Source organism: Aptenodytes patagonicus, chromosome 1, assembly GCF_965638725.1.
Source record: "Aptenodytes patagonicus chromosome 1, bAptPat1.pri.cur, whole genome shotgun sequence".
In the NCBI taxonomy this organism is placed as follows: Eukaryota; Metazoa; Chordata; class Aves; order Sphenisciformes; family Spheniscidae; genus Aptenodytes; species Aptenodytes patagonicus.
The window spans coordinates 104,168,130-104,183,716 of record NC_134949.1 but is presented as its reverse complement, the minus strand read 5'-3'; the positions used below and the strand labels follow the sequence as shown (position 1 = coordinate 104,183,716).

Below are 15,587 nucleotides of genomic sequence, written 5' to 3'. Positions count from 1 at the left end.
GCCCCCCGCTCTCACTTGCCCCCAAATTCCCCAGGGACTCTGCTCTGACCCAGCGCTACATTCGTGATTGCCCTGAAATCCCCCAGGACTGCAGCTCAAAAACTACCACCGCTTTCTCTCATAGGCATGGGGGGATTTTTTTTTTTTCCCTTCGTGTAAGAGGCACTGGTACCTCCTGGGGTGAACCAGGGCTCTGGAGACCTGGTGTGTGGCACATCAAGTGACTGCCAGTCGGTAAAAAGGCTTGGCCTCCACAAAATGCAGCCTGGGCCATGCTCAATCCTGTTTTTTGCTCCTGCTTTCTGCTGCTGTCCCTTCCCTGCCCATTCACTAGATGCCCTCAGCCACCTAACCACCACCATAATTAAAAATAAAAGATAAAGCAAGGCAACGGCATCATCAAGCACCTCAAGATGCAATGTAAAGCAGCACCACTGGACATAGCAAAGACTAGCCCTAGTTTGGAGGAGGCTGAGGTCACCCAGGGGCTGAGCTGGGCCATGCTGGGGGCTGCGGGGAGAGCGCTGCCCCGAAACACCAAGGGATGGGGCAGGCACACAGGCAAAGAGTCCCAGTAATGGCTGGAGGCTCCGCTCAGGCTGCAGTGAATGAATGCTGGAAAAGCATGGGGAAAGAGAAACCAAGGCTGAAAAAGGATGGGGAACCCCCTCCAAGGTCTCCCCCCCAGCGCAGACCCTGAGTGGGGCCCACGAGACCAGCCGTGCTCCCACACAGCAGGCGGCCCCCCCGGCTGGGACTCAACCAGGAGGACGGGGGCTGCTCATGAAACTAGCGAACAGTTTCAGCTGAAGCAGCTGGGGAAATGCTGAAAGCGCCTCTCATTTTTACTTTTTTTTTTTTTTAATAAAATATTTCCATGCGGTGACTTCATTTCCATGTGGCAGCTTCATTTCCGAGTTGACTGTTGTGCCTCCGAGGGCGCCAAGAAAGAGACAATCCCGAAAATGAAAGAAAACACCGATCTCCTTCCCGAGCTCCCGACCCTGCGGCCGGGGACCGAACCCTCCGCCCGCGCAGGGGACAGCGTGGCCGTGACAGGAAGGCAGCGGGCCAGGGCGCGGGGGGAGAGCTTGGGCCCGCCGAGGGACGTGCCGGGGTCCTCTGGGAGCGACACCCCCGGACCCGGCGGCTGGAGGGGGTCCGCCGGCGCCGGCTGGCGAAGAGGGGCCTCGTCCGCCGGCGGGCCGGTCGCGCCGCCCCGGGAGGCCGCGGAGGGGGAGGGCCGGGCGGCGTCGCGTCAGGCGGGCACCGGCAGCCGAGGCGTGCGGACGCCCCGTCGCGCCGGATGACCCCGGGGAGCCGCTTGCCGCTCCCGAGGGGGGACGGGCCCCGGCGGCCCCTGCTCGCAGGGCTGGCTGCGTAAGTACCCGCCGGCACCGGGAAGAGGCCGCCTCCCCGGGCGGCGCGGATCCCCGGCTCGGCTTCGGCCGGCCCCACCATCCTTCCCCGCCTCCGCTTCTCCCAAGCAAAAGGGCCTCGCCGTGAGGCGCAGCAAACCCTGAGGAGGAGCGGGGGGTTTTTTTGCGGGGGGGCATCGCTGAAAATACCCGCTGGGATAGCCAGTTCTGCGTGTACGAGCGCCCGCTGTTGCAGCCGGCCTGTGGAGCAAGGCCCAGCATTGCCCAGAGCCCCTGTGCTTATAGCCTCTGCCAAGGCCTGCTGAAACGGGCGAGCTCTGCCTCGTTATCCCCAGGGTACGAAAGCCGCTGGGAGCTGATCTAACCTCCTCGCTCGTGTTGTGGGCTGCACTCAAAAAAGTGATGAACATGGGTGTGGTCACATAACCTGCACACGTTCCTGCAGTCCTCCCTTTGCTTTTCGGTGTTTGACCCAGCTACAACGTGCAGTGTTATCCTGGGCTGCTGCCGCCGCCCTGGGAGGACATGGCCGGCTGCCCTGGCCCAGGGCTGGGCTGCCCAGGAGCTGCTATGTGCTTACTGGTGGGTGCACGCGGCCGGAGGTCTGCGGGGAAGCATGTGCTTTGAAGGAATATATCCTCTGAGGGAGACGCAGGTGCTGGGCTGGGTATCCAGCCTGCTGGAGCTTAGCAGTAGAGGCTTGTACTGAACTGAGAAAGATTTTATTTTCAATCTCCCTCTCTTCTTTTTCGTAGTGTTTTCTGCATTGAAGCAGTCCTGGGGCAAAAAATGTGTCCTAAGGTGATGGAAAACTATGTGGCGTCGATGGTGTTGAGTGCAGTTGGTGACACGCTGGGCTATTACAATGGGAAATGGGAGTTCCTGCAGAGTGGCCCAGCTATCCACAAGGAGCTAGCAGAGATGGGGGGACTCAGCAACCTCAGCATCCGAGGTTGGAAAGTCAGTGATGATACGGTGATGCACTTGGCCACGGCCGAAGCCCTGGTAGCTGCCGGGAAAAACCCAAATTTAGAGCATCTCTATTCCCTGATTGCAAAGAACTACAAGGAGTGCATGAATGACATGAAGGGCAGAGCTCCAGGTAACACCTCTGTAATGCTGTCTGGGCAGGGCTGTCCTCTCGCTAACGTCTCTCCCGTTCCTGCAGCTTGGAGCTGAGGCTGACCCTGGCTCTGCTTTTGACTGTTTATAGCGTTAATCGTATTTCATGTAAAGGCAAAAGTTTTCCACGCTCGGTACCTGTTTCAGGATGAACTAAAGAGAATAGAATAAGGCAAGCTGAAGTGGTTTAGGCTTCTCTGAACTAGATGAAAAAGATACTGTTTTGCCCACGTTTACAAAACGTTCTTACAGGCGTGTTTGCCTTGAACTCAGGGGAAGGGTGCTGGCTTTTGCGCTGGGGATGTGCCTTTTCATACACTCAATGGGTGAAAAATGCAAATTCAACCATGTATAACGTGCACCCTGAGATGCTGTGTTAAAGCAACACATTTAAACAGAGAATTAATATAGAACTTCTCGTAATAAATGCAATAAATTACACATAAAATATATTTAAAGGCACAAAGATCCTTGCTTGGATTAATTTAAGTTTATTAAACCCAAAGTCTACTTTTGGCTAGCTCCGCGTGTCTACTTTCTGTGCGAGGACAGTCAGGCCACAATTGTCTTTTCTGAACCCTGTACTTCCATCATCTCTCTGTTCTCTGCATAGACACAACGGTGCCGAGTTTGGGCCACAGGCAGCAGGGACTGGCAGTGTGTGGCAGTGTTCAGGAAGGGCGCCTTCACAGGCTGCAGTAGCCAAACCGTATGCAACGTATTCCTGTAGTTCCTCGTTCACCCAGGCCTGCTGACCCAACTCTTCCCCGAGGACTCCGTCTGTCTCTGCGCTCATGGCCCAGCCTCTTCTGGATGCTTGAATTAAACTTAAATTGGAGCTACGGAGGCTGGGCCTCTAATTTGACTAGTGCAGGCAGCGTGAAGTATCCAGGAAACGCCCAAATTCAGCAATCCTATGCAAAGTTTATACATCGAAAAGAAATTACTAGACATGCCTATTTGGAGTGGCCAGAATATATCAAGAATGTTCTGGCTTGACATTAAACATGGGAAAGGCCAAATCCTGCATTGCTCTCTTAGGGTCACCGAGCATAGTGTGACAGAGCTGTGCATTTCCAAGGTAAAACAGGTTGGAAACTCGAGCAGGAGTTTATTCTGCTTACCCTTCCACACTGACCTCCTACCCTCATGTAAAGAGCTAAACTATCAGTATTCTTTGACGCAGATAGTCTCAGTTGTTGGAGTAGCCTAATTAATAAAATATTTAGGAAGGGGTAACGATGCTTGCCAGGATAGCAGGAGTCGGTAGGTTAAACTTCCGAGAGACTCACTGCTGTTTTGGCAAAGGAGCATCCTGTAGCTCCCCCAGCTGATGGGGTCTGCCAAGGTGGACTAACCCTGGCAGTGAGACAGCACCTGGAAGCTATTTTTGCCTCAGCTATCTAAGCTTGGTGACTAAAACCTGAGATGAAAAGGAGAAGAAGCTAAAATTTAAATGTTGGTAATTAATAGCTAAGCATAATAGCACACCTGCTGCAGTCCTTCTGTGAGTAACTGAGCTGCAGTATGCCCAAAAGCAGCTCCCGTTGGGAAGTGAAGGATTTTAAAGTAAATTTGCTATGGACACTAATCAGCGTGACAAGGAAAGGTCAGGTTATCTAGCTAAACAAAGAAATGCAACTTCTTTTGTGGGTCCACGGACACTTAACCTCGTAAAATTTTGGGGGAAGTGGGGAAAGTAACGTGGAAAAAAATGGAAGTCTGTGGGAATGTTCTTGCAACAGTGTTCTGGAGTGCTCCTGCTGCAGCCACAGGAAAGGTGCTCGGCTCTGAGAGCTTAAATCCTGATACTTAACAGTTTAATGCCCACTGACGTACCAGCAAAGGGAATACCTAATCCATATCCTGAAAAGCTGTCTGCAGTCTGGAGTCTCCATGCTGTATTGATAAAACCTAATGATAGAAGTCGCATGTCAATAACTTCTTTCGGCAGTTCAGAGTAAATGGATTTAAACTGAGAACATAACCCAAGGTGATGCTGTTCTGGCCAAAGTAAGTACTCACCGGGGAATTGCAGCCCTTAAGGCTGAGGATGGAAAGTTGCTGCTGCAACTTTCACCCAACAGAGAAGAGATTCCCCCAGAACAGTGGGGGAAAGTCACATTGCTTGCCCACACAAGGGAGTCTAGACCCGAAAACCAAAACCCGTAGTAACAAAGGGATTCCCACAATGTTATGAGTCACCAGACGGCAACGGCAGGGTCCCTCAAGTATGCAGCCCCAGGAGGGAACTCAATGTCTTCATTCAATGGCAAGTTAATCCCTACATCCATTATTGCTCTTTGTGATGTGCCACAGCCCCAAATTCATTGTTCTTCACGGATAACGAAGCCAGTGAATTAAGCGGCACAAGCATGGCCATATTTCTTTTTTCATGGTGCAACTACACCTGCCTCCACAGCTCTCCAGGAAACTTTCTGCTTCAAAACTGTTGCCTGTCACTCGGTGTCTTTTGGTCCAAGTCCACTTCCTGTGGAATTATTTACAACTGTGTGGTTGTTTTAACTCACCTTTTTAATGTGTATTGACAGATCCAAACAACTGCTATTATCCGTGCTCATGAAGAGTCTATATAATTTGAATGGAAGCCTTTTCCAGAAATAGCGTCCAGTTGTACTTGAAGCTTTTTCAAGTTGGCTTTCTTCACACACTTTTTGCTTGTATTTCTTCTTAGACCAGTACCCTCCTCAGGTTGCTTTTAGTTTCCTATTGTTAGTACAAAGGATCCCTAATCCCTAAGGATTTGGTGGATTTCCAAAACATAATTTCCTGATTCAAAAACTCCTAGAGCATTTTTTTTCTAAACCTATTTTTAAAAAAAGGCCTGCCAACGTGACTTCAGCTTAGTCTTCCTAAATCAGCTTTTAAATGTTTTAATATTTTAACTGTTTAAAAGCATGAGGATAATACTTGTAATGCTTCATAAATCACAAGAGTCTTAGCTGTCATATACTGGTTTGTTTTACACAATTTTTTTTCATTTGCAGGTTATCAGTAGTCATCTCCTAAAGTAATACGCACAGGTTTAAAGCTGCAAGTAAATTGTTATTGCAAAATAACCAGTCTTTCCTTAGAGTTTAAACCTTGTCATCTTCCTCATTTTCTTTTGACTACAGTTAATGCAAGAACAATCTCAGTTTTTATCAAGGACTGTGTTGCCTGCTCTCAACCTGCCCCAACATGTCCTGAAGAAATAAATGTCTTTCTCACGGTTCCAGCAAGATTACAGAGTTCGTTTTGCTTGTGTTGTGCAGATTTTGATTTTAAGCTACCCTAGGCCCTTTGCTCTCTCCCCTTCCCCTTGTCTTCCTGGTGGAAGGTCTGTTTTACCAGGATCATACAAATAGGGTAGTCGGCACAGCTTTTTAAAAACGTGGCTTTGTTTGACAGGTTCTTTTTAATGTCCTATTATAGGTCGTAAGTGCAATGCTTAGTATAGTCAGATTTTTGAAAAAATGCCTCAATTTTCTGTTAATCATCATAAAGTTGGAAATTATACTGATATCCCTCTTAACGATTTTGATACATAGCAGCCAGCACTGAATTAATAAACTACATGAAAAGCAGATTTAGAGGCCTGAACACGTTCCCACTTTGAGACATCACAAAAACAAGCTCCCAGGCAGTTCAGTTAGAGGTTGGTGGCGATCAGTCCCAGCAGAGCCCCGTGCTACTTACACCAAACGCTCTGCCTCCTGCTTCTTCCAGCAGAGGAACACGGCCCCGCAATTTTCACTCTGTAAATCATCGGGAAGAAGGATGTGCAAGGAACATCTGGACTGATCCAGGGGTTGGCTGGCCATGTGGCACTGCAAAACCAGCAGGTCTCATCTACTGGGAAGGGTGTGACGGTGGCGTGACGCGAGAGGCTTGTGTGCTGGCACAGCAGGCAAGGATGAGGCTGGTGAAACAGCAGGTCTGGTTCATGCCTGGGTCACGCTGCGGGGAATTCACAAGAGCTAAAGTGGCCTGACGTGGGCTGCGCTGATCGGCAACCCGTTGCTTCCTATGGGGGAGACTTGCATAGGCCATTTCCATTCTCAAAGTCGATTTCAGTTGACAGGCTTGCGGGGCGAACAGCCCGACAGCCGCAGGACTGAGCTGCTTTCTCAGTTTGAGACAACCATTCACGGGGAGCTGGTCCACCCATTCACACTGCGCAGGGCTGTATCCTGCACTGATCTAATAAGCCTATAATGTAACAACACTGTCGGAAAAGAAAGACGCTGAAGACACTTAGACCAGAACTATAAAAGGATCCACGTGACCTTATTCCTGACAGCAGCCAGCCATTATTTATTTTTAGCACATGTCCAGAAGCCAATCTTAAAGCTGTGCTTGGATGTGGAGGTATTTCGGTTACAAGGGTGCTGTAAATGCCGTGTGCAGGTAAAAGACTGCCACGTACCACATCCTACTGCCAAGCGTACACATGAAAGTGCAGAAGTGAACAGCTCTGCAGAGTACTTGGTGCAGTACCTAGCTGTGATTAGCAAGCTGCCCGATCATGGTGATCGAATTGCACCAAAGGTAATTGAATTGTAGAGTTACGTGAAATTTCTAGACCAGGCTTCTTCCTTGCTACTCTGTTCTACTTAGTTTGACTTTCAAAGTAACAGAGCACCTGCAAGTTTATCAGCTGCTGTCCCGGTTAGGCAGCAAAGTATAGGAGCAACGGTCTAATTTTGGGTGCATAAGCATGTCAACTGCTGCTGTTACCCTGTGTGTCTGAGAGAGGACTAGGCACGCTGTGGTTAGGAGAAGACTAGTCTTTTGAGTCCGCTTTTGCTGTTGTCCAACACATTGAAACTTAAATGAAGCTGCTTGAAACCTGCCCTTGATTTACCTTTCTGCTGAGAAAAAAGTATTTAAGATTTGTCCAGAAGAGAAGACTAGGAGAAAAAGGCAAGGTAGAAGAGAATCAAAGACAATTTAATGTTTCAAACCTGTTTCTTCTTCCTTGCACATGTGCATTTGGGCTTGTTTTACAGTCTTGGCTAGGGAAGCTGGCTGGGCTCTGAAATTTGGATGTGTTTGTGCAGATGGCTTTATCCTATGAATGTGCTGGACTAACAAGTGAGTTTCTGAAGCAGCAGCAGTGGAAGAAGCAGAGTCATTTCTTTAAAAAGTAAATAGCAGAACTATGAAAGAGATGGAGGTGGGCAAGGAGGAGTTACGGTGTGGCTTCCCACCAGAAGAGAGGCAAAATTGGACTAGGGTGTCAGCTCAGAGCAGGAGAAAACTGAGGAAGAGGGACAAAATATATACAGTCTTGAATAGCGTGGAGCATGAAAAGTCGTTATTTCTTGTAATGTAAGAATTAGAGGGGAATTTAGGGAAATTGTCAAATGTCAGTTTAAAACAAAAGGAAATGCTTTGCATAACAAAATCGTGGCTCTGGTTACCATGGGATGTTAAAGGAGTCTGAAGGCATGCATGGGTTCAAGCTAAGGAGACCAGTTCATGGTGGCTAGGTCCACTGGGGGTTACTGAGCGCAGCATTTTGGATCCATCTTCTGACTCAAGCAGGCTGTGCTCCTCTGTCTGCTGCAAGCCAGGCGGGTCTTCTTGGACAAACATTGTACTTGCCTCATTTTTTATAGTGTTTCCGTAGTTACCTGTTAGTGACTGTGTTTGGAGACGAGCTAGTGGGCTGGACAAACCTTTGGTCTGACCTAGTACAGTTGTTCTGCAGCTTCTTGAAGAGGAGTACAGTAAAGCCAGTTGCTCAGACCATGTTGTGGTGAGGGAGATACTACATTCATCGCTTTCTGACAAACTTAAACTGCTAGAGGGAGATCTAGAAAACATTTTGTATCAGCGAGGCAATGGGAAGGATTCCTGGGGAGCATGTGGGGTCACTGTCTTTAAAGGGTCCTGTAAAGAGGCTAAACAACTGTCGGGAAAAAACGCAGAGGTACTTGGGCATGCCTTGGATCAGGGATTGATGTGATCTGATGGCCCTCCAAACCTCTTTTATATTTATATATGTCTATCTAGATATCTAGATATATGTGTACATAATATACCTAATAGATATATGTTTTATAGATAAGTTATTAAGTAAATAACATGAAATGTAAATATAAACAGTGTAAATTACATAAATCAGCAGCGGCATGTTTTTTACTCCCCTAGACTTTTTAACTATTTTCACAAACAGGAATTATCAGGTCTGCTTAGGAATATGCAGGATGCACCAGCAATTTAAGGCAAGAAACGTATGTGAGCAGACAACTGATGCTTTTACAGGGAAGCCCGAATCCCTTACAGAGAGTAAGGCTTCCTTCCCTGCTACCCCATCTGTCTTCCCTCGGTTCCCAAGCTATGTGACCCTGTTGCCTACTGATGCGTGTTTCTGTTTCTTTTCTTTCCCTTCTTTCTCTCTCGGGCTCTGCTGCTCCTGTCCAGGTGCCACGTGTAAGGAAAATGCGCTGAAGCTGGATCCGGGGCGGCCGGACGGCTGGAGGATCCCGTTCAGCCCCCAGGCGGGGGGCTGCGGGGCCGCCATGCGCTCCATGTGCATCGGGCTGCGTTTCCACCGCCCCGCTGAGCTGGACACCCTGGTGCAAGTCAGCATTGAGAGTGGCCGAATGACCCACCACCACCCCACCGGCTACCTGGGGTCCCTGGCTTCGGCCCTCTTCACGGCTTTTGCGGTGAATGGGGTGCCCCCCCCGGCCTGGGGGAAGGGGCTACTGGAGGTGCTGCCGCGGGCGAAAGCCTATGTGCGGCACACCGGCTTCTTCGTGGAGGAGAACATGGGGCAGTGGTGAGCTGCACTCCCAGCACTGGGTTTTGTTAAAATTAAAATAAACCTCATGTATGAGAGGGCGAGCTCTGTTTATACTTAAGATTCAGTAATCACATTATGGTAAACTCCTAGAGTAGCACATGCCTGCTGTAGGATCAAATCGATTCAGAAAGTCTCTGAAGTCCCCCAGGGGAAAAATACCTCTAACTTATTTAAAATAAAAAAAAAAAAAGGTCAGATTGTGTTTGGGTCATGTAGTTGTGACATTTTTTGGATCCAGTATGAGGTAGCTCGACTTGTCATCTCAAGCAACCGTGATCTGATGAAAGATGGGAAGCAAGGCTGGGGAACAGCGCCAGGCTTAGGGCTGAGCTCAGTTTGAAAGTTGTAACCAAATCTGGCTGCAGATTCAGTGTGGCTCTGCACACAGGGGCACGCACAGACAGGGGTAGAGGTACTCTGAATTTGGGAGGATGACTCAGTTCTCACTCTGAGCCTTTGAATCCTGTGCAGCACGACAGCAGCAGGTGCTGGGCTGCCTTCTCCCATGTGGCTGGAGAGAGGGGAAATCTAACTCACTGAAACATGTCCTTGTGCCTCTTAACCGTAAATCATGTCCCTAGTTTGACAGACGGGGGATACCTACCATTTTGTGAGCTGTCGCTCCAGGCTCTTGATGTGGCACGTTTACAGCTGGCGCCCAGAGCGCCTGCGGGGAGCTCGGGTATACGCTTCTGCTGTGGGACGTCTCTTACAGCCCCTCCATCTTCTCTCCTGTTTTGCAGGCATTACTTCGAAGAGCAATGGGAAAAATACCTGGCAGAGAGAGGCATATCAGACAGGGTCTCGCCGCCCACCTTCCCCCCCAAGTACGGCGTGGAAGAGAGAGACTTGTTCTACACCTCCCTCAGCTACGACGGCTGGGGGGGCAGCAGCGGGCACGACGCCCCCATGATCGCTTACGATGCGCTGCTGGGCGCGGGGGACTCCTGGGCAGAGCTGGCTCACCGGGCTTTCTTCCATGGGGGCGACAGCGACTCCACCGCCGCCATTGCGGCCTGCTGGTGGGGGGCCATGCACGGCTTCCGTGGGGTCAGCGCCTCCCTCTACGCCCACCTGGAGTACAGGGACCGCCTGGAGCAGGTGGCCAAGGACTTGTACCGCATCGCCTAGGCGGGGGGCGGCAGGGCCCCCCAGGGGCGCGCTTACCCCACCTGCCGCCCCTCCCTCGCTCAAGGTTTTGCAAACTCAGTTTGCAAACCTGCTGGATTAAAGCATGCAAGTGTAAGCCAGAGCCAGGCCTGCTTTTTTCTGTTTGTGCGTGTTGGCTTCAGTGGGGAGGCCATTTTGGAGCTAGCAGCTTGGGGCTTGCGGGCGGTGGGTGGGGGAGAGCAGTTACAAGGGGCTTTGATGGGACCACGCAACAGTGCATATGTCCCTTGAGCAGCCGAGCCTCGAGACATTCCTCCTCGTCAGCATGGCGGCTGCACATCGTCTGGTCCCCAAGGGGAGCAGCAGCACCTGCTGCAGCGTTGCTAGCAATGATCCAGCAGCAGGACAGGCAGCAAAACCCACACAAGCTGCCCCAAACCAGGGTCCTGCCCATATGAGCATGCCGGAGGGGGTCAGGGACGCAGGCCTGGCCGCAGGGAGTGTGCATGGGCTGGCAGAGATGCCTCCCAGCAAACCCACGGTGGCTAGCCCACGCTCGCCGCCCTGTACTGCTGACGGGGAGTGCCGGGGACACCACTTGCCATCCAGCACTGAGCATGTGTAAAGCTAAAACCTCTGCTCCTTAGCACAGAGATTATAGCAGGTACAGCCCAAGACAACCTACCGGAGGTGGGGGGAGCAAACAGCCAGTTGTGTCCGGGGACAACAGAGTTTTCTCATACAATTATTTTAGCAGAGGATATTTTTTTGTTTTAAATGAAAAAACCCAAACCCAACCTGACAGCTGCGTCGGCAGTGCATTTTGCACAATTTCACAGCACTTTTGCTATACAGGTAAGAATGTATCACGCTACTTCCCAAATTCAGTTAATGGGGGAGTTCAAGACTACTAACCAAACCCTTATTCCAGGTGAAAGTGGGTAATGAGAATTAAAAGGTTGCATTTTACATCAACTTAAGCAACTTCCGTAGTGAACTATATTATTCTGCTTACATCAAGGTTACTAAAGATGATTTGCTTAACATTTGCTATGGACAATTTTATAAAAAATATGTTTTTTCTTCAAATCCAGACTATGACACAGCAAAGTACTTACTATTTTCAGAGCAATTTAAAAAATGGTGTGTCCCATTCAATAAGCAGACCTGACATGCCTCTGTTAAATGTTATATTCTATTACTGGATGAATTAAAGGATGGAAGGAAGAAGTATGAAGAGCCAGAGGGTGCAAGGTGTCTGCAAGCTCCAGCCCGCAAGAGAGAGGAGATACGCTACCAAGGCAGGAGGAGAGTTGATGCATCAGGGAATAGGGGTGGTGGGAGAGGGAGAGGCTGCCTAAAAGGGGGAGCGGGCTTAGGAGTTCAGCACACCTTTATGGAAGGAGTGCGCATAAAGGCATAACGAAAGCCCAAATCTGACAAAAAACACCAGCAATAGGAATCACAATTTCAACACAGTTTACTACAGCTCTCAGGTGTGTTGTATAAAACATGTTTTAGTGCAACATAGTACAAAGTTGTTTTTTTTTTTTTAAAAAAATCCCAAATATTTTTCCACATCATGCATGGATAGGGTATCTCTCTTTCTTCTCGGGTTTGTTACAGAAAGTTACAGCAGAGAGAGTGGTTTGAAAAGCTTCGTGTTAAAACTCGTTACAGGAAGTCTGCCTTATAAAAACAGAAGTTTGAGACTGGGCAACACACTGCCAGAGCAACGGAGAAATGTCACCAACAAGGTACATTCAGGGACCACTGTGGGAGCCGCTTCCCGGGAAAGCCTGGGCTCGGTGCAGGAACCGCCGGGCTGGGAAGGGACCCGTTTCGGCCAGGGGGACGGGGCCACAGGACAGCCCTCCAGGAGAGCCCTGCTACGGGGCAGACAGGCTAGAGAGGAGGAGCATGGCTTGGACGCAGCACAGTGCTCTCTCCCAGGAAAGAATGGCTCCCACTGACTTCATTTTCTCTTTTTTCCTTTAAAGCTGAAATGAGTTGCAGTTCCTGCCCGGGAGCAGTACGTACAGGAGATACTACATTTACGAAACAATACCCACTGGCTGCAGCTGGTGCTGTTTGCGCCTCGGTTCTTCATTTCCATTCACTTGTCATCCCACCCCTCTCTTTGCAGATGCCTTATCCAGAAAGGGAAGACAAGTGTGTGGGTGTGTGATGCATATATATATATATATATATATATAGGAGTATCATACTATGCATATGCTGGAGCCAGTAAGCAGTTACGTCTCGAGGAGGCAGACTTTGCAGAGGGACAAGTGAAATTTGGGCTTCCCAGCGGAAGAAGAAACCAATGCCGTTCTGGTGGAGGAGCAGAGGTGGCTGACTTCGAATGCCCTGGCACGGGACAGTCTGCAGCCACATGGGTCCTCTCCCAGCCAGGAGAGAGGGTGCGCAGTGCAGATCTCCCACCCGAGGCTTCGCCACCTCTGAAACATCAAGGCATCAGGGTCTAACCAACTAGTGCTACAGAGCATCTGCTGAGGTCCCCTTCTCTTCACAAAGAGCAGTCCAACCCTCCGGAAGAGGACGGTGGCTGTGAGTATGGCACCTCTTGCTCACGAGGCGGTGGGGGGTGTGTGTCTTGTGGCTGTGCCCATCCACCCCGGTTGGCTTCAGCCATGCTGCAAAAAATAAATGGCCGGATATGCCAGGAAGACATCAAGGAAGACAACAAAAGGCCATTTTTGGCAAACATTTTCTTCCGCCAGACATAACGCTTCAGGCGTATGGGGGAGGAGGCGGTTTCCTCCACAGGACAGGGCAGGGATACTTGGCATTACGGGGTATTGGAGCTCAGGTGCCCCACACAGAGAGAGCCCTGGTTTGGTTTGTGAGAGCCATATCTTTCACAGAAAGAACAGCATTTCCTGCCACAGCGACTGCCTATGACAAGAGCAGGTGACTTCGCCAGGAGGGGGAGCTTACGGAGGAATAGTTTCCCCTCCTAAAGCCCCAGGAACAAAAAACGGCAGATGCACGCACACATGCAGGGGAAGATTTCTCTTGGCCCAAGGGGACAGAGAAGCCCCCAGGGCGCAGATGCAGTGCAGGCTCCTTGCCTTGTCCAAGCTTATGCCAGGAAGTAGTGCAAGCCATGGGGAAACTCGTGACACGTGGTGGTTAATTGCTTGTCCCCGCTGCGTGGCTGCAACTGGGCTCCTTGGCTGAACCATCCAGGGGCCGTGAACCCGACTTGTGGAGCTTCCCCTTTCCCCCTTTCTAGAGTCATTACTTTGGTCATGTTGAAGTCTTCAGAGACTGGATCCAGCCACCTGTCCCCAGGTGACTGGGGCACAGAGGGGACCCGCCTTGTCAGAGGTGGCAGCATGGACACCAGGGAGGAGCACGACTCTGGTAAGCTGGACCATACGAGGACCCTCTTTGCTACCAACAACGTCAGGGCTTTCAGGTGTCCTCCTTCCATCCCCCCTTCAGTTCCTGGAGACAAATTAAATTGCTTTTGTCCTGACCGTAAGCGTGCTGAATATTCAGTCTCTCCAAGGTGGGGGGAACACTCCCAAAAGGTGAATTGCCCCCTCCTGAGAGAACAGTAAGACGAAGGCAAGAAGATGCTGAGGCTATAGCCAGCCTTCGAGATGAACCTCCTGATAGCCCAGCTAACCCCCTCCGGAGGTGGACCTGGCTTTGTCGGCTTTGGAAGAGGGAGGAGCTAGCTCAGCGCACCTTGGCAAAAGACCTTCTTCACTGTGGCACCGAGTCTGAGGAGGAAAACCACAGTCTGTTTTGGAAAACATATACATTTACTTCCAAAGATCGTCCCAGGACCAAAAGCCCCCTGGGAACTCCTCGCTGTGTGGAGGGTGGGGGAAGCCTACAGTTCTTGGAGTGACTGAAAAAGAAACAACAACAAAAAAGTAACGGCCCAAAGGACAGCAACTGACAGGAGCAAAATTAATCCGAGAGGAACATCCGCTATGTACAGCAAGCACAGGGACCCTCCGTCTGTTGGGGTGATGGGGTGTGTTCCCACAGGTGCTGGAGAAAGCCTTGGACTTTTCTGTCCCCGCTGGCTGGGCGCTCCGCAGAGCTCAGCCACTGCGCCGGAATACAGACACTGAAACAAATGAAACAAGAACAACAAAAAACACTCTGTTCCTTAGCGTTCCCAGTGCGTCTCTGCTTTCTCTCTCTGCGCATCCCCCCAGGCGCCTCTGCCTCTTTAGTCTATGGTTCCTGGGTGGATGCTGAGGACTGGTGGCTCTAGGCAAGTGGGAGAGTAGTTGAGGTGAGGCTCTTTGATCCACAGCAAGGGAACCCCATTCTTGCCCTCAGAGTTCTTGCTGGAGTTTCGGCTCTTGAACCGCACCAGCAGGATGGTGATGATCAAGATGCCGAAGATGGGGAAGGGGTAGAAGAACACAAAGTAGAAGAGGGCGTCGTTGGAGCAGATGACAGACTGCAGGGTGGAGCCTGGAAAGAGACACAGGACGGTCACATTTCACAGCTTCTCTGCAACGCATGGCCTACAAACTTCTTCAAAAACATAAAAACCAGATGCTCGTTAATCTGTGTCAATGCAGGAAGTGAGGCTCTGAGAAAAACACCAATACTGGTAAACAGAGCAGCAGAAAAAAGCTTTTGCAGGGCATGTTTTGGCTTTATTCCCCCTAAGAGTTTCATGAGTGCTAGAGAGAGTCCTCCCTGGTGTGGATTTTCTGATATCTTATAAAGCAGGGAGCCTTGCAAAGCATCATTTCCCTCAGTGGTGGTACACAGAGGCAGCACCCCAGGGTCTCTCCCTTAAGGGCCCACAAAACTGTCATGACCTCAGCTACCTCTGGGGCCTCTAGACCATCCCATGGCTTCAAGAGTTACTGGGAGGAGACCCTTGTGCCACAGCCTGTGCCCTTGTGCAGAGCTAAGCCAACTTCCAGGATGTTTCCCAAAGGGAAAGGCTAAACACCAGGGGAGGTCAATGTCCGCCCCCACTAATCTGGGACACACCAGGCACTAAGTGCTGTGGGATGGGCAGCCCTAGCACAGAGCTAAGCGCAGCACAGATGTGCAAGCCCAGCCAAGAGCTGGGCTACAAGCCACCAAGCTGATTGGAAAAGCACCGGCACCGCAGATTTGCCCTGGTGCAGGCGAGACCCTGTCCCACT

General features: G+C 50.5%; 2 protein-coding genes across 3 annotated transcripts in view; one reads left to right on the top strand and one right to left on the bottom strand.

Annotated features, from left to right (window-relative positions):
• Nucleotides 1-911: 911 nt before the first annotated feature.
• On the top strand, nucleotides 912-10,570 carry ADPRH (ADP-ribosylarginine hydrolase). The gene is given in 6 exon segments (XM_076351542.1): nucleotides 912-1,082; nucleotides 1,084-1,254; nucleotides 1,256-1,380; nucleotides 2,135-2,481; nucleotides 8,934-9,294; nucleotides 10,062-10,570. Coding segments are annotated over 6 exon segments (1,509 nt in total). The 5' UTR covers nucleotides 912-965; the 3' UTR covers nucleotides 10,450-10,570.
• Nucleotides 10,571-11,890: 1,320 nt separating this feature from the next.
• The window catches only part of IGSF3 (immunoglobulin superfamily member 3), a 101,045-nt gene continuing 97,348 nt past the window's right edge, over nucleotides 11,891-15,587 (bottom strand). For both annotated transcript variants that reach the window (XM_076351518.1, XM_076351528.1), the window contains one exon: nucleotides 11,891-14,895. In XM_076351518.1, coding sequence (XP_076207633.1) covers nucleotides 14,645-14,895 — 251 coding nt within the window. In that variant the 3' untranslated portion in view covers nucleotides 11,891-14,644. The remainder of the gene's footprint in view (nucleotides 14,896-15,587) is intronic.